A 26,653-nucleotide genomic window follows, 5' to 3' on the forward strand; every position below is an offset into this window, starting at 1 on the left:
TCCAGTCATGAGCAAAGATCAGCGGAAATAGAGATAAATGTGCTCTCCTTCGCAGCTCCCCTCTTGCATGCGTTATGAGCAGACAGCTCGGTTTGGTTTGTCACTTGAAAGAGCGATTTAGCCCCGAAAGGCCTTACACTGTGCCAGCCACAGTTAATAACGGAGACAAAAAGCTTGAAGTAATAGTTTAGTTTAGTATGTATGAGGTTCTGACACACAGTTAGTGCTGACTGCACTGTGCGTGCCTCCTGTTCCGAGAACTGTCCCCAGAATTGCTCATCTACGCGACTAGTGATGCAAAACTCAGGCTTTGGATAGTTTGTCTGTTATGCTGCTGTTGAGACATGGCAGTACAAGATAAAAAAATCAAATATGTTTTATTTCAAATCAGTTTTACACTTATTCAATTCAAACAACATTATATGTCTCAATAAGTTAAAGGAATACTTCAGCAATATGCGTTTAGCTTTGTATTACGAGAATAGGGGTAGTATTTTTGAAAAATTGTGCTTCCCAACCTCAGAGTTGAGTAATATCTTCATTTTTATTTTGTTACGTGCCCACCAGTGACACTTGGTCCGAGGCTTGAAACTGCAACGCTAATTCCGCACTTTTTAGACCCTCTCGTAGGGGGGCGGGACCTCATTCCCAGAATGTAAACAGTGTCCGCCATCTTTGCTAACGGTTATGCTAACAAGAAGTGTCACTGGTGGGCACGTAACAAAGAAAAGAATGAAGATATTTCTTGACTCAGGGGAAACTGAGGTTGGGTAGCACAATTTTTATTGTTTTTTAAACATTTTAAAATACTAGCCCTATTCTAGTAATACAAAGCTAAATGCAGGTAGCGTGGAGAAGAATACAAAACACAATGACAACACATGGCAGCATACACAACCGGGCAAGTGAACAATGAGGCAAGTAAAAGTGCTAGTTTTTTATTGGTAGTAAGTTCCATTCCTGCCAAGAAATCCTCCTAAATGTGACACACTCGGAGTACTTTATCTCACAGAAAATGAGCAGCTCCTGTGTCCCCAGGAGCTAAAACGTTGGTGCGGGGGAGTGCGCGGTTTTTCAAAGCGACACAACCTTTACTTTCCTGTCATCAAAGGCTATTTAATGGCGAGATAAACTGGCAAACAGGATCTGTTTTTTCCTGTGCTGTGCTGCCGTGTCTCCTCATGGCAGCACAGTGTGCGCTAACCGCGTGTTACAGCTAAGAGTTAGAGACCAGTCTAATTCCTCCCCTCAATCGACATGTTATCAGCATGTTCTAGAACTTGAAGAGATGTTTTTAACGTGGTTTTAATTTTGACATGAAAAGCACATATTTTACTGATAACATTAACAGTTTATGTCAGTCAGGACAGTGTGAAAGTGAACCAGCATGAACCCTGAAACCGAGGAAGCTAAACAGAACTCGGCCTTCGTTCATTAGATTATCTACACCTGTGCTTTTCCAACTGTGACCTGCCAATCAGGCCTGCTGCTGTGATGCAGACATGTCATCATCATATGAAGTCCTCTCTCTGTCTCTGCTGCTACTCAGAACACGTCCAGTGGGCAGAAGACCCAGGGCAGAGCTGGAGGGAATACATCTCCCATCTGGCCTCTGAATGTCTCAAGCTTCAACAGGAGCAGATGGAGGAAGTAGCTGGAGGAGATTCACATCTGGACTGAGCTGCTTTGTTTGCTGCCACTCTGACCACATGCAACAGCAACAAAAAACAGAAAGGTATGAAGATGTGAACAATCTGGAAGCATTTTCCACACAACATTTACTTTTACTTTTGTTGGATGTTATTTTAGAGGTAGTGGTCCCGCCTCAGCGAGGAAGAAAAATATCTGCTTTTTATTGTTGACCAAAACGTCTTTCAGGGCAGCAACTTTGAACAATTTATCTCTCATATTAAATAAATACCTGAAGCTATTTTTCCATGTACAACCTTGGTAACGGCATACAAGCATCCGGATTGCGGACTGAATGGGCGCTCCATCCTCCCCTCCAGTAAAACAACTGGCTCCCTCTTTATGAGGTGTACCCCCATTAAGTGGGGCTTCCCTTCAGTCAAAAAGCGGCTGAGAGCAGGATGGAAATACCAAACAGCTAAACACTAAAAACTGGGATTCCACCAGCAAACAAGCAGAGAAGAAGACACGCACACAAACATACTTGGGCAGAAATGATGAAAAACGTTCATTAGTATCTACTTTAGTGGCAGAAAGTTACCAAATAAGGCAGCAGCAGAACAACAGCTTGGGGTTACCCAAGTGACGCATACTTACATAACACCAATGTCACATTATTACACAGTTGAAGTTAATAATGGAGGCAACAGTGGATTAACAACGTCTGTGTGCAATGATGTGAAATCACTGATTTTCTCAATTTACTTTGGTGTAGAAAGTGAGTGATTTGCCAAGAAAACAAAAACTTCAGGAGGTGAAGAAGTGAACTTCAATATTATTATGGAATTATTGATCAGTAACACAAACAAAATCCTCCCCAGTGTAACTTTAACTCATGTTGTCTTAACATTTTTGACATTTTGGAAAAACTAGGGTCAGTATGAGGCCCAGCTAACACAACGTTAGACACACAATGAGTCAATTACACCGTCATCGCGTGTCGGTTTATTTGTGAGGCAGTGAGTGGAGGATCACGTCAGGAGGCTCAGAGGGATTTTCCTCTTCCTGTTGTGGGTGGACCACCAGAGCATCAGCTTCCCAAAAGGTCTGGACGCACTAATTTCATTAACACCTTATTTCAGGAAAACATATGGCCGATGCAAAAGCAAAACAGAAAGGACTTTAAAGATTTGGGTGGCAAAAGGCACCATTGCAGCCTTTTGGTCCATGAGATGTTCCAAATGTTGGTGTAATGAACCTGACTCTCTATGATTTGCAGAGGTAAAAACTCTCAGCTGCAGAGGCTCATTTAGCTCGTAAAGACGAACGACTATAAAAACCTCAGAGGGAGCACCACCACGGCACACGTGTGTTTGTGAATGCAGAGAAGGCTGGGAAATGGAGGCGTCTCGTTAACACTGCGGGATTCTCCTGCAGCGCAAGCGGGGCCCCCATGTGCCAGGCATGAGAGAACCAGCAACCCAAGGAGAATCTTTTCACAGTTTCCAAAACGTCATGTTTTCGTCTTCCCCCGTGGGCGAGGAAACCAGCTGCTGCTTATGAGAGATATGTTTGTGGTTGCTTTAATGGAGGAGTCCATAAAAGTGCTGCTGTTTTTCTGAAGCTACCAGTGAAGATTGCAACTGGGATTCCCTGGAAAACACATCGCCTGCGTCCCTCGCATGTTTCTGGAAAATGTTCCACCTGTGTGTGTGCGTGTGTAAAATCACAGATTTTCCAACATAAATGTTTCCTCTGCATTAATATAACAGCAAGAGGTGTGAGATAGTTTGCCTTGTGCTACAACATCTGGTCCGACTATGATATAAAACCAGTGGAAATGTGCCATAAAGCATGTGGAGTATTGTAACAGAATGAGTGTTGCTAATGTTGTGGCAGCACTCTGATAAATAAATCCATATGACGCTAATGCTGTAGCTCTGATCGCTTCTCAGTGCCCCTGTGATGATGAGTTCAGGTCTATTGTTGGGTTTCTATTGATTTCTGAATATTTATTTTCAGATAAAAGGGTAGGAAAAGCTTGTGATGTAACACATTTTTATCAAATACAAAGTCACACAACAGTATTATCAGTTGTGGACACTGGGCTAAAGGCAGGTCACGTCTCACCCTGGACATGTTGCTGGACACAGGGCTGATAATCTGCCATACATATTGTTTTGTGCTATCGTAGAAAGCTGGATTGTTTAAAGTTAAGAATCAAGGACAACATGTCTTCTTGGCATTTCTGGCTTTTGTTTGATAGGACATGAAAGTGAAAGCGGGAGACACGGCTGGATTAAGCCCAGAGATTGTCAGATAATAGAAGTGGGATTGTGATGGGCAAAACATTGTAAACCACTCACTCTCCCACACCAAAGTCTACAGAGAAAATCTGCTTTTTTTTTAAGCTCACAGAGGCTCGGGAGCTGCTGGTCTATTGCTGCCTTATTTGATGAGTTTGTATCATTGAGTTGAACCCTTAACAAAGCTATATAACCAAATAACCAGTCACAAAATAACACCTTCGAGCTTACCCAAACAACTCCTGTATGCCATGATGTAAAATCACTGATTTTCTCTTTTTATGGGCTTTGGTTTAGAGAGTGAGTGGAGAAAGGAACTAAAGTTTCCAGTTAGAAAAGGTGAGGTGAAGTAAGTGAATAAGTGGGAGAACTTACTGTATATGCACATACTGTATAATTTCTCATAGGACAGTTTTAGTTGAGCCAACTACTTCATCCGGTTTTTTCTTTTCAGGACAATGGTGAAGTTGTGGATGCATGACATCAGGTGTGACCTGAGAGCTTGGTGCTGGGATTCATCCATGCAGCAGCAGCATCCTGACCCTCACTGTGAACGCCTTGCTCTTATAGCTCCTCCCTTGTCTATATAATTTCTAGTTAAGCTGGACTTCCATCAGATTACTCCCTCACTGACTCCTGTTGTTTCACAGCCTTGCAAATAAGAAGAGGATGCTGGCGTCGTCTCTGTGGATTATTTTCCTCCTCAGCTCCAGTGTGTGCGCCAGGAAGCAGCAGCACGCAAAGCTGGCTGATGATGATGATGTTGATGATGATGGTGGTGGTGAGACCTGGCCGGAAAGCGTGTCCAGGGCGAGGTGTGCGTCCCGGTGTCTAAGTCTGCACAGCGTCGCTGCGCTCTCCACATCGCTGCAGGTAAGGACGTGGATGGCACCGGTGCGGTTGCGCACGGGTTCTGCAAGCGCTTTGTCCCTGGGCAATAACGCGCGGCCGAGTCACAGTGATTCAGTGATTGTAGCCCAAACATTTATGATGCTTTGTAGCTCGTTTTATGGCCATTAAATATAACCATAGCCAGCACGTTGAAGGGGCCAGATAATAAATCTGTGAACTCAAATGAATTTAGGCAGTTTAGGGAGTTTAGGGAGTTTTAAAGGGCCACACCAGTGTCTGTCTCTTCAACTGCAAATCACTTTAAAGACAGTTTTCACACATGTTCCAACCTGCTTTGCATGATTGGGTGTGATCTTCTTTGATCCGATGACTATTTACACTGCACAATGACCACATTAATTGTGATTCATGCTTTTATTTTAAGAATTGATTAATAATAATGTACTTTAAACACTTAAAATTTCTCTGAAACAGGAGCTTAAATTCGTTTTTTATAAATCATGATGTCCTGAAATGTTTTGAAAGGATCCGGTTGCCCCCTTGTGGCACAAGGCAGCTTTTCCAAGTCACATATTAATGCTTTTGCATTTGTGATTATCCCGCTAATCTATGCTTTCACCACAATGTTTTATAAAACAATCTACTTTTTGTGTCACACTGTATTGGTAATTGTATTTCAAATACAGTTAAAGCAGGTGCGATGTTAACCGTGAAGATCTTTCCAAGTTTAGAGTCATGTGATATAACTGTAGTAAGGAATTTACAGTGTGGAATGTTATGCACAGTATGATGATGCATGTTATGAATACGGACAGGTGCAATTTAATAAAGTTCACAAAATTCTGTCATAGATTTTTAAAATGCTATGGTGCGCAGCTCCAAGACCCATTTAAAATAAAAAAAAGATAAACTATTTCATAAAAAATGTGAATCTAATAATATCTAAAAAAAAAAAGAAAGAAAGAAGAAGAATTAGTCTTATCACAATGTGTATAATAGTTGTAATTAAACTGGTTGCTGAGATAATCCAGTTTTACTGAAACTGTTCTGACTACAGCAAATGGCTTGTTGTCATCACCATGGTGTTCTTTACATCATACTTTACACACACATACACACTGTCCCCCCCCCGGGGGGCCCCAGAGTGATGGGGACAGCATTCTTGTTCACTCACTTAGACCAATGATAATCCCAGGCGATGATGGTTCAGTCCAGTCCACTCAGATTGTAGCTCAAAACCAATTGGCCCCAGCGTCTTTACACGTTATTACTGCTGAGAGCTGCCCGGTCGACTTTGTGCCGGCGTCTCCTGAAGCGCAGCTCAGTCATAGTCTTGAAGAAGTTGAGGAAGAGCGACCTTCACTCCACTAATCTGCAGCCCCAGAGGAGACGAGTTACACTCGGCTCTCCATCAATCACGCTCTATTTATTTATTGACAGAACAAATGTCAGTGTCTGAAAGGTCACATGGTCTCATCTACCACCTACAACAGTCATAATAACAAACTGTGTTTGTTATTACTTTCTCTTCCACTATCTTCTAAATTTGGAAATATAAATCATTAAATAATGTGAAATAACTGCAACTTTATTATAAATAATAATAATGAATAATGTGGCATATTTGCATTGTGTCACAGAAATGATTTAATTTAGAAGCTGATTAAAAAATGCCATAATATTAATGCACAATTTGGAAATGACGTCTGTAACTGCAGCAGGGAATAATAGACGGAATAATGAAGAGACAATATTAGCAGCAGCAGTAATGAATGAAAAAAAACATTACAGAATACAGAACAATCACACTTGTGCAACACAGTGTGAACCACCTGCCAACCACCATTACGCCACCTGCTCCGGTCTGAGCTGTTACATCCGAGCAAACGATAACAAAGGAATTTAAATGTGCTTATTTCCACGTACAATAAATAAAATCAAATAAACCAATGTATTAATTTGTGCTTCTCTCTTTTGTTACTTTTCTCCTCTGCAGAATAATGGATCCTTGAGCTGGTGTCAAAATCATAAACAGTGTGCAAAGGTAGGTCACACCTCTCTGTGCTACTGTCCAAAACAACTGTTCGGGTTCAACATCCTGTAACCGACTTAGTGCTTAAAGGGACAGTTCAAGTCATTTTGAAGGGTGATTTTTATGACTTTATTGTCACGTTTCCAATACATGGTCTCGCCTCTACAAGGTTTGGTTGGTTTTTCATTACAATATAGTACCTCCTCAACGTGGGCGGAGTCATCATAGCACGGCTGCGTGAAACTGCCATGACTTTGTTTTACATGTGACACACGCGACTCAGTCTGACGCAGTCACTGGACTGAAATACCGGGCAGGGTTTGTGATGCTGCTCACGATCGCCGCTTTCAGCAGTGCTGTCACTAAATGCACCAGACTTGTGAGATTTAAGACATTTCCCTGGTAATTGTTGGAGATTCAGCCACGTTTTTATCGATTGTTAAGTCTTTTTAACTGATCTACAGTTTGGCATTGTTCGGCTTGATTCTTGTGTCGGACGTCTCCTCCTGTGACGGCACTCTGACCAATCAGGCGTTTCTGAACAAACATGGTCATTTATAAACCACTCACTATCTGTGTTTTAGCTCAACGGGAGCTGCTCGTCCACTGCTGCCTCATTTGTTAAGTTTGTGTCACTTTTGTAGATCCAGCCGAGTGATTTCAAACACTAATTCCACAAAATGACACATTGGAAATTAGTAATGGAGCCTGAGAGTTCCTCTATGGACTTTGGTGCAGGTTCACAAAGAAGCACAAGTTCAATTCCAATCAGAAAAAGGCTTTGTCACGGTTGCTTCATCTCATAGTTTGACAGCCTTTTTTATGTGACGTGATTTCCATTGCTTATTTCTATATTTTGACGTTTGAACTCACAATATGAAAATGTAAGAAGAAGAAACGTGCGAGAGGTTCAGTCATAAAATGGAAATAAACGCCGCGCTGTAAAGCACCCCGGGGTTCCCCATCACTCACTTTGTTGTTCCAGACACTGCAGCATCTCTCTTCACTTACACATGCCCTTCACATCATCTGTGCATTTATAAATGTTTCATTCAGCCGATCGGTATAAAGACTGAAAGTGTGGGCCTGCAATAAATCACTCCTGACTACACTGTGCGTGGTGTGTGGACGACGTGTACCTGCTTCTGTTGCGTGTCTGCAGGCAAACGTGTCCATGTTTGTGTGTGTGTGTGTGTGTTCCTGTAATAAATCACTGCACATGCAAAACCGGTGACAGCGTGCTTTGTATGTGTGCGCACATGTAAATGTGTACGCACCGATGCATGCGGGGACACTAGAGGTGGTTATTACTTATTTCTCAGCTCTATCGTCCATCACCAGACTTGGCCCTTTACTGTCAGACATGCTATACATCATATAGTGGTTTCCCAGACACTGATAAACATGGTGCATGTTTGGCAACCTTGATCAGACACGGGACAATGTAAAAATATTATTGTGATCATTTTAATAATAACACTTGTTATTAGTAGTAGCAATAAATGTTTTAGTTCTTTGTTTTTTTTTTAGGTTTTTTTTTTAGATCTATTATCTACCTTATTATCTAGTAGCTTTCAGAAGATATGAACAAATACAGGGCTGACATTTGTCTTGTTAATAAAAGCTTATGGATACAGAGGAAACTGATGAAATAATGATAACTTCAATGTCTGTAAAACAAGTTGATAGAGCAGCAAACATTGTTAATATTTCATAGACTTAGGATTTTGTTTTTAACCTTTTAACAGCCAGCGTATCGCAGACGACACGTATGCGCAAGTGCATTTGGCTTTACTGTAATTACACGACGGTTTCTGAAAGCTGAGAAGTTGCACGTCAAGCCAACATGGGGTTATTACGGTAATTTCACTTGCACTGTTGGAGGAAGCCGGCGAATCAGTGTCTGTACATAGTTTCCATTTTTTTGACCTGTTTTTGGACATTGAGACAAAGACTCAAACAAACGTTATTTTAAATATGTTTTATACTGTTCAAATTCCAAATTTCGTCTACACCTGCAGTGTCTTTTGTTTCTCTTTATTTTAAATTGTTAATACACTATTTTAACATGCAGTAATTTGTAAATAACGGCCTGATATTGAGAGTTATTCTGGAAAAATGGTCAAAAACACTTACTCACAGGACATTTTCTGGCTCTTTCATGGTTCAAATAAGTCTAAAAGTCCAGACGGACATTTTGAGGCTTAGGTGAGGTCAAGTCAAGTACTTATATTTGACTTAAATAAGCTCTCTTTAAGTATTTTTTTGTTGGAGTTTTAAGTGTAGTGTTGAAGCAGGTAGTTGCACAACGAAATGAGCATGACTGTGACCATCGTCTAAAATGCCTGGCATTTGTTTTCGGTAATTATTCAGCTCCGGTGGCAGTAATGGAACAATGACAGCCAGGTGGCCGTAGCCCACAACACTGTGTGATGTGCTTCGTGTTGTTCGTCTGTAACGCCTCAGCTGTTTGTCATCAACGCAGTGGCAGAGCTTACAGTTCAGCTGACGATGAGTTTCACAAAGCAAAAACCTACATTATGCTCTCTACTGTCACCTGATCCCATTTTTGTGACTTTGAATGTGACACCCCAGAAGAAAAACACAGAATTCTGCTTTATGTCATTTTATTTGATCTTGAAATGAAATGAAAGTTATTTTTAAAGACTTGTTGATATATCGAAGAAGCTATAGCATAACAATGTTGGGTCCATGGTCTGTGTTCAGATCAGTTGCCAGTCTCTGGTTGCCAGATGGTCCACATATTGAAGTGAAAGAGCATATGTGGGATGCGGTGGATAGATGTATGTTATTTTAAGCATATGTTTTTTCACACTTTTTCACACTTTCAGACAGACTTTTCTGACTGCAAGCTGAAGTTTGTGTCATGTTGTAAACCACTAAGTCCCTCCACCAAAGTCCACAGTGAAAATCAGTGATTTTACTCTACAGCGCACACAATAGTTGATCGACTGTTGCCTTCAAATATTTGATGGCTTCAGGTGGCATCAGTCTTTGAAATCCTTTGTTCAGATTATCACTAAATGATAACGAACTTTGGCAAGCAAAAAAAAACGAGGCAAAAGCAGACCAGCAGCTCCTGTGTTCCTGTGAGCTAAAAATGACAATTTCCTCAACGGACTTTGGTGTGAGAGTAGAGTGGGAGTGTTACACACTTTCAGTTTCCAGTTGAAAAAGGACGTCTAATGACGAGATGAAGCGACAAACGTGTTCTTGAGATATCGTAGCGGGTGTAGATTTTAATTTGGTCAAGTGGCTGAAATTAGTTTTTGGCAGCCTTGTTTTCAGTGAGAGCAAGACACTGTGTTGCAGGCTCATTGTGTGCTGGGGGTGCACGCACTGCAAAAAAAATAACCCAAAAACAACCCTGAATGATCACTTTAATGCATGCTGTTTTTATCTGCACTGTGCAGCACTTTGTAACTTTTAAAACATCATAAAGGTTTACTTTCCTCACTGCTGTCACTACCCAAATGAAGTTTTTTCCAGAATATTCCTGCCCGGTGCCTTTCGGCAGACGCCAGTGTGGCGATGTTGATTCATGGCCGTCCGGCTCCTCAGTTCAGACAAGCCTGATGAGAAGCTTGTTGAAGCTTGTTGCTGTGAGACAGCCCATCACTTTGGCTCGTGACCATTTGGCCCCGCGTCTTCCTCGTGGACCCCCGTGGTAATGAGAGCTTGTTAATCCTTCTGTCACTATCTTCTCCAGGCAGACAGCCATTTGCGAGTGCCAGTGTTGATTAGCAACAAGCTCCCACACAGTCCACTTCATTTCAGCTCTTTAAAAAGAGTTTAAGATGGCACCGCTGTAGCATGAGAACCATGGAGGGACATCGTGAGGACACGCTGACACCGGTGTCTCAGCTTGCAACCTCGACAATTGGCATTGAGCGTTGTGTAACGAGTGGTCAGCAGTCATTAGTGGACTTCAATACTCCCCGAGTGGCCTTCCTGCGATGTTTGACTGAAAGCCTTTTTTTTTTTTCTTTCCATTTTCTGCTCAAAGTTCCATTTTTAAACCATATACTTATATAGTCGTATTATTCTGTGGATGTTTAAAGGTCTGGGGCATTTCACAAAGACAATGCAAGTTGCGAAAACAAGAAGCAATAGACAAACACTACAGGGCTTATTTCCTCTCCGAGGGCTTTGTCTGGGCAGCGAGTCAAACAAGGTCGAACAGCAAAAAAACAGCATTTCGCTTGGTCAGCAGAGAAGATGTTCGCTCCATTATCTCTTGTTGCTCATGGAGGAGTGGTGCACAGCCACTGCCAAAACACACACACACACACACTCACACACACCAGTGCTAAATAAACACAAGTCCTGTTCCCCCAACCTAAGAAATCAACTCGGACCCTGAACCAATTTCAGTTTGGGGAAGAAGAAAGAAAAAGAATCTCTTGTCTTGCTACAAATAGGGACTGAGGTTTGTTCTCAAATCTCTCAACCGCATCACAAAGTCCGACCCAGTCAGCTTTATTTGTGGTTTAGTGGAGTGGAATGCTTGATTTAAGCTCGAAATGGGGTGGAAAACTGACGCCGGCGTCCAATGGGAACGGCACGATAGTGGGAACGTCAGTTTGGATTAAGTGACGAGTCCTGCGGGGCAGAGCAGGGAGATGGCAGCGCTGCCACAGGAATATCAGACATGCTTCAAGACATTCTTCGCTGCACTGCGGCGATAGCGGCTCTGCACAGTATCTGTGTCCAGTTGAACGTAACTCTCTTCAGACATCACTGGTCTGAGGCTCTGTAGACTTAAGAGATGTCTTTGAAGTTGTATTGCAGTACATGACAGTATAACAATGATGGGCCACAACAGCAGTACAACTTATATGTGTGGAATTGACACAAAATGTCTCTAGAATATGAAAATTTGCTTACCTGTTCGAAATATTGGCCTGAGCTACTAAAATAAATATCAAAAAAAGATAACCCTAACCCTTAGATAAAGAACTAAATTTGATGAGCAAGTGTTAATCTATGACATTTACAGTAACTGTCTTGTCCAGGCCTCCCTTGCGAAAGACATTCTTGATCTCAATGGGATTAACCTGGGAAAATAATGCTAATAAATCAGTGTATTTTCTTTCTCTCCTTCCTTTTAAACTTAAAAGATGTGGAAAATTGAAATGGAAACAGAATGAAATCATGCATTTTTGCAAATTGCAAAGGCTACAGTTGAATTGTTATAGATAGTATAGTTATAGATATTTTAGAGGATGGGAGAAGCTGCCTGAATGGTCGAGAAGAAATGTGGTGTAAAAATATATTACCGCTCAACAGGGCAGTCTTGGCAATATTAAGCATATCATTCAACTGGATCATGATTTTAATTAAATAATAATTACAGGGCGCTATTACAGAAAATACCCTCTCCTAGCAGCTCAATTAAATTTATTGTCTTCATTATTGTAAAATAATGGCGCAGACTGACAGAGTTAATGGACTCCTGTCATATGGCATTACGTCTATTTAACATAAATGTGGGATTTGCCATATGAAGACTGTAATGTTAAACTGACTCATGAAGGAATGGTGGACAGGTTGTGGTCTGTAAAGGAGAGGGACTGTGATTTTATATATTATATATTTTTTGTGCAGTAGAATGCATTGAAAACAAGTTTGCATTGGTACTACAACTCAACTCAAATGTATTTATAGATTTAAAAAACAACCGAGGTTGACCAAAGTGCTGTGCAGAATGAAAAATGAAATCAGTAAAAATAGAAAGCATAAAAACATAAAACATTTGAAAATGACACAGAGCATAGTAAAAACACATCATTATTTTTGTTTTAACCATAAACGGGCCAGAAAATGTCCTGTGAGTAAGTGTTATGGCCCATTTTTCCAGAATAACTTTCAATATCTGGCAGTTACTATTTACAGTTTACTGCATGTTAAAATAGTGTTTTAACAATTTAAAATGAAGAAAAACAACGTTTTATATATATATAAATTGAATTTGAAATTTGAACAGTATAAAACATATTTAAAGCAACATTTGCTTGCGTCTTTGTCTCAATGTCCAAAAAACGGAAACTATGTACAGGTGTACACGTTTTCCAACTCTCTCCTCTCTGGTGACTGAGACTCTGATTTGCCGACTTCCTGCAACAGCGCGAGTGAAATTACCGTGATAACCACACGGTGGCTTTGACATGCAACTTCTCAGCTTTCAGAAATTGAATTTTTCCGATAGCACAAACCGTCGAGTAATTACAGTAATGCAAATGTGTCATTTGCGATACGCTCTGTGATAAAGTGTTAACTTTGTCTTTGGGACGTCTAAAAGTAGCTGGTTAGCCGACCTAACTGCTCTGTCTAGAGTGTGTAGCTGCAGCAGTTCCGCCAGATACTGAGGTGCCAGCCCATTTAATGATTTAAAAACAAGCAAACAACTTTAAAATCAATCCTAAAACGTATTGGTAGCCAGTGGAGTGAGGCCAATATTGGCGTTATGTCATCATGTTTGTGCTTCCCGGTCAAGAGGCGTGCTGCAGCGTTCTGCACGAGTTGCAAACGAGACATCAGTGAGTAAAGGGAGTTGCAGTAATCCAGCTGTGAGGTGATAAAAACCTGGATTACCCTCTCCAGATCCTCTAGGGGGGAGGTAGCCTTTGACCTTTGCTAACAGAATTCACTTTTTAAAAAAAAAAATCTAATTTAAAAGCATTATCGAAGGTCTCACCAAGGTTTTTAACAGATGAGTGGATGGGACCAAGGAGACCAGAGGGACAGTCAGGGGCATTGTGTCCAAAAAAAATGATTTCTGTCTCCTCATCATTTAGATTTAAGAGGTTCCTGTTCATCCAAGATTTGACATCTTTCACACAATCAAGCAGAGCCTGAAGTTGGCTTGCTCTGATTTTGATTCTGATGTATATATATATTTATATATATGTATATATATACTGTACATATATATATATATAATAAGAAGAGTATAGGGCCCAAGTATAAACATATTTTACCTCTCCATAGGTTTTCTTCAGGTGTGTCACGGTGCTCCAGTTTCTCCTGGTAGCAGTATTAGTGGTTTTTGATTTGCGATTGTATGAAGCGCTGACATTTAGTAAATGCTCAAGGAAAAAGTATTTTTAGCTTTACCACTCACTCTCCCACACCGAACTCCATGGATAAAATCAGCAATTTTACATCACAGCACACAGCAGTTGTTGATCCACTGCTGCTTCCATTGGCAAATTCAAAAGTGTTGTTTTGTGAAATTGTAGATTCGTGAACACAAGTTCTCTTCGCGGCTTTTCTAACTTTCGGACAACTTTCCGTGTCCTTGTGCTGCTTCTGTACATTGCTTTCCTCCCCACTGTTTCTCACTACAGCATGAAATTACACCAGTGCACGCTCGATCCCCTCTGCTGCCTCTGCTTACTGTATAGAGGCGACATTCCTTTCCCTTTCCTGACATTTGAGCGTGTGCTCACAGACACTGTAACACCGGCTACCTAACAATACATTTACACTCTCTGACTGACAAGATAAGACTTTTTATTTTCCTACAAAATATTAAAAGTTCAAATAACTGTTTTTTTCCCCTCTGAGGACACTAAGGTCACAACTTTGGGTAAATGTCTTAGGATTTTGTGGATTTATTTGGATGAACGTGCATTCAAGCCACACAGCCCATACACACCAGCTGAAATCAAGACATTTAAAATAAAAAAAATGCTGTTGACTGAAGCGCTTCCATACGTCCTCATTAAAAACCCAGCGCACATTTGCGGGGGACTGTTGGTAAAGCGACGTGTTCTTTCGACATAGAAGCACAAGCAGAAGCAAACCTTTGTCAAAGAGCACGGTGATGAAGTCAGGTGAAGCTTATTTTTAGATGGGACTTTATTTGATTCTGGGCTTTTACAGTACATTTCACTTCAGCATGCTGCCACAGCTATTATTACTCGGAGGAAGGAGATGTCGAATATGAAGATTTTCGCCACTTAGCAAAATGTCAGCTTTAGTGTATGCAATCATAAGAACGTGTTCACTTCTTTATCTTGCCATTGGACAGTCTTTTTCCATTAGAAATTGAAGTTTGTGTCAAACTGCCTGCTCCCGCCTGCACCACACTCCAGAGACGAAATCGACGATTTTTATGTGATGACCCACAGCACTTGATGCCCCAATGCTGCCTCTGCCACTAGGTAACACTTTCGATGAGGGAACACAAATTCAGCATTAATTAGATGCTTATTAGCATGCACATTAGTAACATATTGGCTTTTCATTAGTCATTATTAAGTACTTATTAATGCCTTATTCTACATGGCCTTATTATACAACAAGTAAGCCAACATTAAGCCTTTTCCCTCAATAACCTCAGAAGATCGCAATCATACATAACAACTTCCTTACTTGCTGCTAATAAGCAATAATCCTGAGGTTATTGAGGGCTTACTGTTTGTATAATAAGGCCATGCAGAATAAGGCATTAATAAGTACTTAATAATGAGTAATTAAGAGCCAATATGTTACTAATTTGCATGCTAATAAGCAACTAATTAATCCTGAATATGAGTTACCCATCACTAACTTCAAATGTGTTATTTTGTGACTTTGGTGTTTGGAATGCCATGTTTGGATTTGCCTATGACAGAAACCTACCAAGCAAGGCAGCAGTAGACCATCAGCCCTTGTGTCCCTGCAAGCTACAGTAAAATCACTGATTTCCTTTTCCTAATTCCTTAATGGACTTTGGTGCAGGAGAGAGAGCGCTGTTAGTTCTGGTAGAAAAGGATGTTTAATGGTGAATTAAAGCAGTGAATGTGTTTTTAATATAGCTAAATAACCATTTAAATCCTCTTCTTCTTCTTCTTCTTCTTGCTTTCACGTCCACAGTGCCTGGAGCCCTGCAAAGATTCCTGGCTGATGAAGAGGAATAGGAATAATTGCAGAGACCTTTGTGAGGTACAGTGCAACACACGGTCACAGTGCATGCTTTGTGTTTACAGTGACTCCCGACAAAACAACCCGGAGACACTGTGTGGCGTTATTGATTTGATATAAGATCTAGCAAACATGAGCTTGTTTTCACAAAGCAGAGCTGGAAGAGAAGGCCACAGCGCCGCGACAAACACCCCGGCATTAATGGATAAACAGAGTAAATCCTGATGAGCTTCTGCCTGCAAATGTTTTTCAAAATAGCCTTTTCAGTCTCTATTTATGACTTATGTGTGGAAGTGACGGCAAATGATTACAGAATCAGACAAGAAACTGATTATATTCAGTGAGTAAAAGCAAATTAATCCAGTTTTTATGTCTCTTGTCAAGACAATTTTATTTGTGTTTTAAATAATGAATCAATGAAAACATGTCTGGTAGTAATGTCTGTGCAGTTTATCCTTTTAAATATTATTATCTGTTTTAGAATACATCTGCTTGAACTATGTTTAATAGGACATGATATGTCTTTCAATAATTGATTTGATAAACACTTTTTAATATTTCAAAACCACCGGAATTCCTTAAGAGAGATCGTAGAGAGAGTGTGTCTGATAAATACGGATCGAAAAACATTATTTTGCACATTTGTTTTCAGTTTGTGTAAATATAAGATAAGTTAAAATAAGATAAGATATAAATAACATAAGGTACTATAAATTCAGCCTGTATTAGTCCAACATCAGGGATATTTGCAGCGAAACAGCAGTGCACTTAGTAAAGACCTAAGGTAATAAATAGTAAGAATGCTTTATAAACACCATGAAATAATATCAAGATAATAACAAAGATACAATGACATACACACTTTGTTATAACAGTAAAAACAAACAAATTTGGTGAACATTTTCAGCGGTGATAACCCGTGTCCCTCCTCCAACCTGTCCAGCGTGTGTTTCCCAGGAAGCACTGGGAGTGTGTGACCAGCTGTGAGTTCCTCCAGTCAGTGTTGGCGGTGAAGCAGGGCAGCTGTCCGCCTCCAGACAGAGCCCGCGGTTTTGCAGCCGCCTGCGTCGAGAGCTGCGACCACGACCGCGAGTGCTCGGCTCAGAGGAAATGCTGCTCCAACGGCTGTGGCCACACCTGCCAGTCTCCTAAAGACCTTTACAAGGGTCAGTACACAGTGTTATATTACCATTGAATTTTACCCGTATCCTGTTGTGTGCACCTGTGAATTACAATCATCGAGAATCTTTAAAGGTCCAGTGAGAAGATGTCAGGACACATATGTTCATTGTGCAGATACTGATCATAGAAGAGCACTGGTATGATGCCACATTTGAATGCCTTTATTTAAATAACATGTTCTGTAGAGCCGGGGCCTCACACTCAAATAACCTGGGGGCCACTGAGCGTCTAGTCTGGTCATTAGGGGCCGGTCAAGTGAAAAAAAGTCCAATTTGTTGGGATGGGCAATATGAGCTTGAAATAATATCATGATAATGCAATAACAATACATATTTTCACAGAATTTCAAAATAAAAGTGTTTGTTTTGATAAGGTATGATACGGAGCCCCAGACATGACATGGGAAAAAAATACTGGCCACCAAATATTAATTTGTTCCTCCGAAATAGGTATAATGTGCACACAAAGTGAATAATATTAATAACATTTTCATGAATTACCTGGAGAGCTGCACAACTAAATGGATGGGTGGACCGAGACAGTGTGATAGAGTTTTATTTTAGGTTGGGAATGAGTGACAAAGATATTCTCAAAAGCCTGGCATAGCAAGTGTCATACCAAGGTATTTATCCCCGGCAGGTTTTGTGTCCCCTGATGCCGGAGCGCGCATGCATTCAGCGAGGCGGAGGCGAGGTGACGTTGCTACCTGTAAAGTAACTAATGATGATTCTTTGCGATGCCAGGCTTTTGAGAATATCTTTGTTACTCATTTCAAAAATTTGCCCAAAAACATGCAATATGGGGGTTAGGTCAATTGGACACTCAAGTGAGTGAGTGTGAGAGTGGATGGTTGTTTGTCTCTATATGTGGCCCTGTGATGGACTGGTGATCTGTCCAGGGTGTACCCCACCTATCGCCCTATGTCAGCTTAGATTGGCACAGCTCCCCCCCGCAACCCTCATGTGGAGGATAAAGCGGTAGGAGTTGGATGGATGGACATTAAACCTATTTCGTGGGAACAAATTAGTAATTTGTGCCCACAAATTCATATTCTGTGGCCAAAATTAGTATTTTGTGCCCAAGTTATACCTATTTAGTAGCCACAATTATTAATTTTTTCACCCATGTCATGTCTGGGGCTCTATAGTATAATGTATAGTTCATATATAGTACAATCAAATGCGTTTCTGATGCACAAAGAATATATTACAAAAAAAAAATACAGGATAACTTGATATTCAGTAGCGGACCGCATGAAACTGATTGGAGGGCTGCATGTGGAACTTACTTTTCAGAGTTCAGCAGCTCTTGTCCTCAAAATCCCATCTTTTAGTTCCGAGTTCAAGTAAATTGTTTTATGAAATACAGTGTATTATGTCTGTTTTTATGGTCTGTTTAACTGAATGTGGCTACAACATTGCTATAAACCTAATACATGTGATAACATGACAATAACAAAAACGGTGACTTCAGCACAGGACACACACTTCACAGCCATGACTGATCCACAGTACACCAGCAAATAAATGCTGATGTATTTTTATGTACATTGGTAATAACGGTTCATAGTGGCTGTCACAATGTCAAAAATTAAATGAATCATGTCTTAACAAAAAAAAAGCAGACGCAATGAGACTTATAATTCATTTAATCGCAGTGTAAAGTGTTTACATGCACAAAGGATTAAATTTCTGTTTCAGAAATGCTAGGCCACAGCATGAAATGCAGCCAATAATTCTGATCAGAAACAGAAAAGCTGTTTTTAATGTTTGCATATAGAATTTTTTATTAATAAATAATAATAAAAAAAAAAACATAGAAACCCTCTAGCCTTAGTGAGGCACCTTCATGTTTGATGTCGTCGCCTCGACTCAGGTTCTCCCCTGAAGCCGAGGAAAGAGCTGAGCTTCGAAGAACTCCCGCCTACAGAGCTGGAGGTGCGCTGGTCTTCCCGCTTCAACGTCTCCGCTGAGCCGGTGGTCTACGTCCTGCAGAGGAGGTGGAACTTTGGCATCCAGCCCAGCGAGGACACCGCCACCTCCTGGCAGGAGGTTGCACAGGTTTGGTTAACATGCATGTTATCACATGATCGAGAGAGAAACATCTGGATGCTTATTGGATGTTCAGCTCAATATTCATTAATAAAATGACATTTATTAGATTCTTGTTATGAATGTTTTCTGAATATACAGTAATTGTCTCTTTGAACCATCACAGACCACAGAGCAGAGAGTCAGACTGACCGACATCCGACCTGGACGCTGGTACCAGTTCAGAGTGGCAGCTGTCAACACCCACGGCACCAGAGGTTTCTCTACACCCAGCAAGCACATCCACTCCAGCAGAGGTCAGACCGCCGTGTCCTGCACGTGTGTGTGTGTGTGTGTGTCCCAGTCCCAGAGAGATGAAATGACACAAATATGAGGAAATAAGCAAATGAAAGCCAGCAAAAAATATCTTGATAACAGCTAGTGTTGAAGCTTAGCTTTTGTTTTTCTGACCATGTAAGGGTCAATGAGGCAAGAAATTAAATGTTTTGAATTACAAACGTTTCCATATTTATTTGCAGCGTAATTCTGCTCCTACTTCTATAATAAAGTATTTATATTATATAATATAGTATATATATATTTGAATGTCTTTTTTAATAAATTGAACTTAGTTATGTACATTGTACACAAAATTTAATATTGTTTGAATTGTAAGTTGTTTTGGGGATAAATATGTTTCAGAATTGCATCTGATGGTCTTTTTTAAGGTTTTATGGCTAAAATGACCATTATCAAGATCAATTCACTTAAAGGGCCACTTCACCCCATGTTATAGTGATCATCAGACAGCGGATCTGAGATACACGTCTCATTCCCACAACAACAGAGCAAAATTGACATAAAGTCGACGACAAAGCCAATTCCTTCAAAGAAACTAAAAGCCCTACATTGCTCTTTATTGTGTTTTTGTCAAGTGTCAAAAGTTTTTTTTAAATTCAAATATGGTCAAATTAAACAAACACAACTGCTTCATAATGACTTTAAAGGTATTTCAATAAATACGTTTTTCGAGTTAGAAAGTGAAAAGATAAATTTGAGTGTCTAAGGTGTTTGCTTTTGATGAATATCTGTCACATCCCCTTAATTTAAACACCTATAAGTGATAAGTGTTCCCTTAATGTTCCCGTCCAGACCCCTCCAGTCCTGCTGCTCCCACAGAACTGAGAGTGGCCAATATGAGCTTTGGCCCCAGCAGGATGGTGTCAGCCAGGCTCCAGTGGAGCATGCCCACTGACCTCGACGTCCCTGTCCACCACTACAAGGTCAGCTGGAGCTGGACGGCCGTGGGGCAGTCGTCTGCATCGTCCTTGACCAAGAGGAGGAAGACAGTCAGAGGGGTAAGGATGATAATGAGGATCAAATTTGAAAAGTAAAGCAACAATAACCATCTTGAGTCTATGATATCTTTAGAAAATGTCTGGAAATTGAAGTTTGTAATTTGCCTACTTTCCCCGCATTAAACTCCTTTCTTAAATTTGCATTTTTAACTTATGGTGACACACAAGTGGTTTACAAACTTAAATTTCCAGAAAGTGAAGGCTGTCTCTGAGGAAAATAAAAACAACGTGAAACATCATTCTTAAGGTACTGTAGACTTATGTGGGCTTAGGTTTTATGAGGTGAGTGTTTTATGAAGTGGATAAAATCAGTTCCTCCTGCCACAGGGTTGATTATTCCACTTTATGGACAATGTTTTTGGCAGCTGATGGAAAAGGCATGAGCAAATGTCAGTGAAATTATGTGTGTGTGTGTGTGTGTGTGTCTGCAGTGCCTGGTGGAACTGGACAGCATGCAGCTTAATAGGAGCTACAGGGTGGAGGTCCAGGCTGTGTCCTACTGGGGACAAACTCAGCTCAAAGGACGTCGAGCCGTCCTCCACTTCACCACCCAGCGCAGTATGTCTTCATTTCTTTTCAGCTTGACAACTCTATCAGTTAATTAAATTAACGTGTGCACAAAGAGATCTCCCCTGTCTGCTGCAAGGATTAATTCTTGGTCCCCGGAGTATCTTTAAAATTGCGGCGTGTAGAATTGGAGTTCCTGCAGTTCCTTTGAATTTGTGATGGTATTTGAATTAATGACATGTGAAAGTTTAAGATATAAAGGACTGCTTGTTCTTGATATGTAATTTAAAGTTAAAAAATAAAAAAAAATACTCCTTGAACTTTTGATTCAAAACATCGCGGCACCGACAGGTTGACCTTATGGTGAAAAAAAAGAAATGTTCTCAACAATCACAGTAATGACTGTCTGAGTGGCTGCATCATTATGGAATAATGGAGGTGATTTGCCATTTAGTGGTAATTTATAAAAAAAATAGCTTTCCAGCAGTGTTCAAGATGAAATGGTTCAAAAGAAATACTGCACAGTTTCATGTGTCAATGTGGGACTGACTGTGCTTTCTTTGTTTTAAAGGAGTCAGTTCTGCTCCAAGCCAGCGCACAGGTGACGTCCTGGATGTGGGAACGCCGTTCTACCAGGACGGACAGCTCAGAGTCCACGTTTACTGGCAGAGCAGCACTGGTACGTATGTTTGTATGCATGTATGTACAGAAAAATCCCATGTCTTTTATTATACATGTCAGTGCTGATTGACCCTTAGTGCTCCTGTGCACCCATGGTCATTTGCTGTGGGAATAATACACATAACACCTTACTGGACATCCTGGGTGTGTGTGTTTATAGGTCACATATTCATACTCATATTTTTTTTATCTTCTTATATGTGAGTAAGAGTTATGATTTAATTTATATATTGCATTTTTAGTAGTGATATAAAGTAGCAATAATTGTGCAGATGTCACAAATTATTTCCAAATTTCACAAATTCAATCTGATTTTAAACATTTTGAGTATTTTTGCTCATATGGTTGGTTAGGTTGCCTAGGTTGTGCTGAAAAAAACATATATATAAGACACTCTATGTTGCACATTTTCATAACCTCTGTATACTGTATGTTTTAACATAGTCATGGAAAAAAGCAGCCAAAACGCTGAGTTAATGTCAAAAAGAGTTTTGTAAAAAATGGTACAAACCATTGATGAGCTACAAGGTCACAGAGCAGCGGTCAGTTTAACACACAAGAGACACATTATATCACAATTATAGGTCCAGGGTCCATCATGGGTCCATCAGGATAATCAGGCTGCATGGATTTATATTGATTTCATGGCTGTAGTATTGTCAAAAACATGTTCCATGCTTCGGCCCCTTTCTGCTACTTCTTCCAAGATAACTTTCACTTTCAATATCTGGCATTGATGCTAATAATAAGCTGCAACATGCAACTTCACCAATACATTTTGCAAAATTTGACACACAAAAGTGGGCGTGGCATAGCAAATGCTCCTCTGAGAATGCAAATCCTGGAGAAGACGTTGCATTATTCACGTCAGAATAACTGGGACGACATAAAAGCGAATGTTTTGTTCATGTGACAAATTCTGCAGCGTTTGTCTCCTCCATAAAGTGTTTACTTTATATCGTGTAAAAAAATAATGTCGTGTTCAGGGGAAATTCTTGTAGAGAGGCATAAGCTGCTGCTGTTTGTCGTGTAGATCCTTCTGTTGAGTTCTACAAAGTCCAGTGGGGACCGGAGTACTGTGGACACAACCAGACCAGACCCATGGAGAAGACCAGCACACAGGTATGACACCTGAAACTAACACCGTGTGCATCCATTGCCTTGTTCGCAGTCAAAAGGGTTTCTGTTTTCATCTGCCGCAGGAGAACTTCATCAGCTTGCACGGCCTCCTCTTCTCCTGCAAATATAAAGTCCTTCTCCAGCCAGTCAGCAGGAAGAGTCGTCCTCCTGCAGAAAGCACCAGCTTCTTCACTCCTTCCTGTGCCAGCATCCAGGCCAAGAGTCCAAACCCGATCACCTGTGCTGGAGAAACATGTGAGACAGCCGGAAGCTCAAGTGTTAGAAAAACACACAGGCAACGTACAAGACAAAACATGATACCCACATACTTACTACGGCAAAAACATGGTGAAGTTTTGATAAGAAAGAGAAAAAAAGTGGCTGCGTTGTTGTTGAGTTTCTCATCTCTCCTGAAAAACTTGTCGAAATCGCCTCTTGATCTTTGACCATCTCCCTAGATATAGTGGCTAGACTGCTCCCCCCATAATTTCCAGTGGTATTACTCTTTATTTCTTCCTTGATGAGACCCTTAGGTACTCGTCTTGTGCGTCAGTCCTCATAAAAATCATGAACGTGTTTAATGAAGTCCATCTTCTCTGCGTCAGCAGTGTCCCCTCAGAAGGTCCTGGTGAAGGCAGCCAACCTGACGGCAGCCTTCGAGTTGCACGGAGACAACGTCACGGCCATCTTTAGCTGGGATTCATCCGAGGCTCTGGCGCACCAGCAGCTGACGGGTTACCAGGTGACGTGGGCGGAGCTTGTCCCCACTAGCCGCCGCAACAAAAACAACAACAACAACAACAAGCTGCCTCACGGCCTCATCTCCCAGTCCCAGATCCTGCCGCCGGTCAGTATGAGACTGAATGAACCTGCTGCCACAAATGACCATGACAAAATGTAATTTTTAAAGAAACAACATTATATTTAATGTCACATACTTGTTTATTAAAAGGAAACACTTTTTATTTTGCCTTTTCTTGAATGAATTGGTCAAATTTGCTTTTTTAATGAATTATTGTTATTTGTTTAAGCATTAATTAAGGTTTGACAGGATTTCCTCTCTTGGCTTTTTTCTTTGTGATTTCGAGGTCTGTGAAACATGCCTTATTTGTAGTTCAGTTCAAGCTCAGTTTGTGTATCTTCCAGTTTTTGGCAGGTTCACATTAACATTTTCTAAGTTTAATGAGACACAAAATCATAATTGTATTGTCCACAGGTTTGTTCACAGGTTTAGAGCTGTATTTGCCACAGTTATGCAGGTTTAGTCTTGTATTTGCCAGTTTTATGCAGGTCCAGAGTTGGAGTTTTCAGTTTTATGCAGCTTCAGATTTATATTTTCCAGTTTTATACATGTTTAGGTCTTTTATGCAGGTTCAGATTTGGATTTATGCACGTTTAGATCCTTATTTTCCAGTATTATGCATGTTTAGATCTTTATTTTCCAGTATTATGCATGTTTAGATCTGTATTTCCCAGCTTCATGCATGTTTAGATCAGTATTTTCTAGCTTCATGCATGTTTAGATCTGTATTTTCCAGTATTATGCATGTTTAGATCTTTGTTTTCCAGTATTATGCATGTTCAGATATGTATTTTCCGGTTTTATGCATGTTTAGATCTTTATTTTCCAGTGTTATGCATGTTTAGGTCTGTATTTTCTAGCTTTATGCAGATTCTGATTAGTATTTTTCAACTTTATGCAGATTTTAATTTGTGTATTCCAATTTTACGCAGGTTTAAATCTGCATTCCCAGCTTTTATGCAGGGCCAGATTTGTATTTTTCAGTTTTATGCAAGAATAGATAAGTATTTCCCCGTTTTATGCAGGTTCAGCTTTGCTTTTCTACTTCTATGCAGGTTTAGGTGAGGTTTGTATTTTCCCTCTCAGTTCACTGGGCCGTCAAACACTTGAAAATCTGTTTAGTCTGCAGCCTCCTAACAATTCTTCAAACCCCTTAAGCATTTTAAACATTAAACTGCGGCATTTTCCTCTTTCTCCCTGACTGCATTTTGTTTTTTTGTCTCCCCTTGTTCAGGACAGTAAAGTTGTGGTGGTGTCGGGCTTGAGACGTGCCAGTTTGTACAGGCTGGAGGTTCACGCCATCACAGCAGAGGGTGAAGGTCCTGCAACCAGCAGAAACTTCCAGACTCCTGGATACCAAAGTGCCACGAAGCACAGTAAGAAAATACATAACAAGAACAAATCACAGTGGAGTGAACACAGGACTATAACTGGCTCTTAGACTGCTTATATGATAATTCATTATTGGAATATTAAGTGATTTCCAGAATAGATTAGTCCTGCATAAATCTGAGCAGATGTCTAATCCACTGGAAAATCACCTGCCAGGGTTGTACAAGACGAGATGCAGACATTTATAGTTACAAAAACAAAATTAAATGTGATTATTACAGTGTGGAAATAAATCTATAAACTGTTTTAAAATGATCACGTGTTTGTATTTGCCCACATCCAGGAACCAGGCTGAGGAAGCATCATCATCATCATCATAAACAGCCAAACACAGAGAGACACTGAGTGGAGACAGACCAAACACGGAGGATTATCAGAACTCAAGAAGACGAGTGCAGCATCACAACTGAAGCTTCTCTGCCCACAGTATCTGTCATTGACTGTTGTTATTATTACTACAGCTGCTACCATTGGCTGTTCATACAAGTGGACGTTGTCTCCATCCATCCGTTCACAATTTGGCCGTCAGTTTTTTTGAAACAGGAAGTTCACAGCCGTCAGTCACACCACTCGTGTATGCTGTTCTTTCTCTTCAACTTTTCCAAACTGACATCATGTTCAGTTGAAGAAGATTGCGATAGAAAATCGTGTAGTCTCCCCCTGGTGGCTGGTCAATAAATAGTTTATTTCCTGCTTAGATTCACCCTACAAATCACACGTCTACGTCCACTTTTTACACACGGTCTATGAACTGCATGCGAGCACCACCGTTGTTTGTAAGCGCTGTCAGCGTCTCTGTATCGTTCCTTAAGTTGTAATTTCCTTTTTTTTCCCCCCAGCAGCTGATTCACTGTCTGTAGCTCCCTGTGATCTGTAAATGCTGTATATACTGTTTGTCAGTATTTATTAGTCGTGGCGTTTCTGTGTCTGGAAACTGTAAACATGATGCATGTGTACTTTTGTGTGCGCTCAGCCTTTTGTAAACCTCACGAGACACTCCCCTGTACAAAGATGTGTTGTTGTTTTTTTAAACTGAAGATAAAATTCCATGTCGATATGTGTACAACCTACTTTGCACATGTGCTGTTTTTAATTACTTCCCCTTTTTTCCTCCTGCTCCTTCATCAGCATTTTTTTTTTTTATTCGGTATCCAACAGTGACCTTTATCCGTGGAGAGAATGAAAAATGACGGCGTTACCTAGGCTGTAATTCCTGCGGGAGCGAGTGAAGCCATGACAAAACAAAGCTCTGCACTTTAATTCTTCCTCCGTTATTTTTGAGTTGCAAACAAAAGGTTTGAAGTAACCCCCCCCCGGGGGGGATTGCAACATATGTGTGTACTGCACACAAACACACATCTGAGAAACTCCAGCAGTGATTGCATCATAACACATTTCTATGAATATCCACACACGCATGGTCTTTTTGATGAGTGTGTCACATGCAAAGAGAGATTTGCGAGTTGATTTCCAGGTGAAAGCCGTGACTGGAGGGATTATGTTTTCAAGTTTTCTATCCGTCCCATTTTAATACTTTCAAATTTGGCACAAAATGTTCACTTGGACTCAAGAAGTTGTTGCTGTGACCTCACAAACACAACATCTTCCCTCTGTGTGCGTGATATCTCAGAAATAAACCTCCTGTGCATACGTTCACTTGGACTAAAGTTACATTTTTTAAATATACTTTATTGTAATTGTGCTTTTTTTGTTTTGTATATAATTTGTATTGTATCTTGTGGTATGTTAGTTGATTGGTTGGCTCGTGGCAGTGATGGGTTTAGGGTTAAAAATAACGCAATTAACACAGCTGTGTTTTGTTGACTTCCTGT

At 40.5% G+C, this 26,653-nt stretch overlaps 1 protein-coding gene across 2 annotated transcripts; it reads left to right on the plus strand.

The window, feature by feature from the left end:
* The first annotated feature begins 1,529 nt into the window (after nt 1-1,529).
* On the plus strand, nt 1,530-26,477 carry anos1a (anosmin 1a). Of its 2 annotated transcripts, none has more exons than XM_058654034.1 (16): nt 1,530-1,735; nt 4,233-4,274; nt 4,390-4,808; nt 6,784-6,831; nt 15,703-15,771; nt 16,694-16,916; nt 18,808-18,992; nt 19,150-19,279; nt 20,115-20,320; nt 20,752-20,878; nt 21,399-21,506; nt 22,542-22,630; nt 22,711-22,882; nt 23,233-23,474; nt 24,664-24,805; nt 25,105-26,477. In XM_058654034.1, exons 3-16 carry the CDS (start codon nt 4,605-4,607, stop codon nt 25,164-25,166), a joined length of 2,007 nt encoding a protein of 668 aa, XP_058510017.1. In that variant the 5' UTR covers nt 1,530-1,735; nt 4,233-4,274; nt 4,390-4,604; the 3' UTR covers nt 25,167-26,477. The 2 variants fall into 2 exon arrangements, with proteins under 2 accessions (XP_058510017.1, XP_058510025.1); XM_058654042.1 differs by having other exon boundaries at nt 1,532-1,735; nt 23,236-23,474.
* The last annotated feature ends 176 nt before the right edge of the window (nt 26,478-26,653 follow it).

Source organism: Solea solea, chromosome 2 (genome assembly GCF_958295425.1).
Source record: "Solea solea chromosome 2, fSolSol10.1, whole genome shotgun sequence".
NCBI lineage: Eukaryota > Metazoa > Chordata > Actinopteri > Pleuronectiformes > Soleidae > Solea > Solea solea.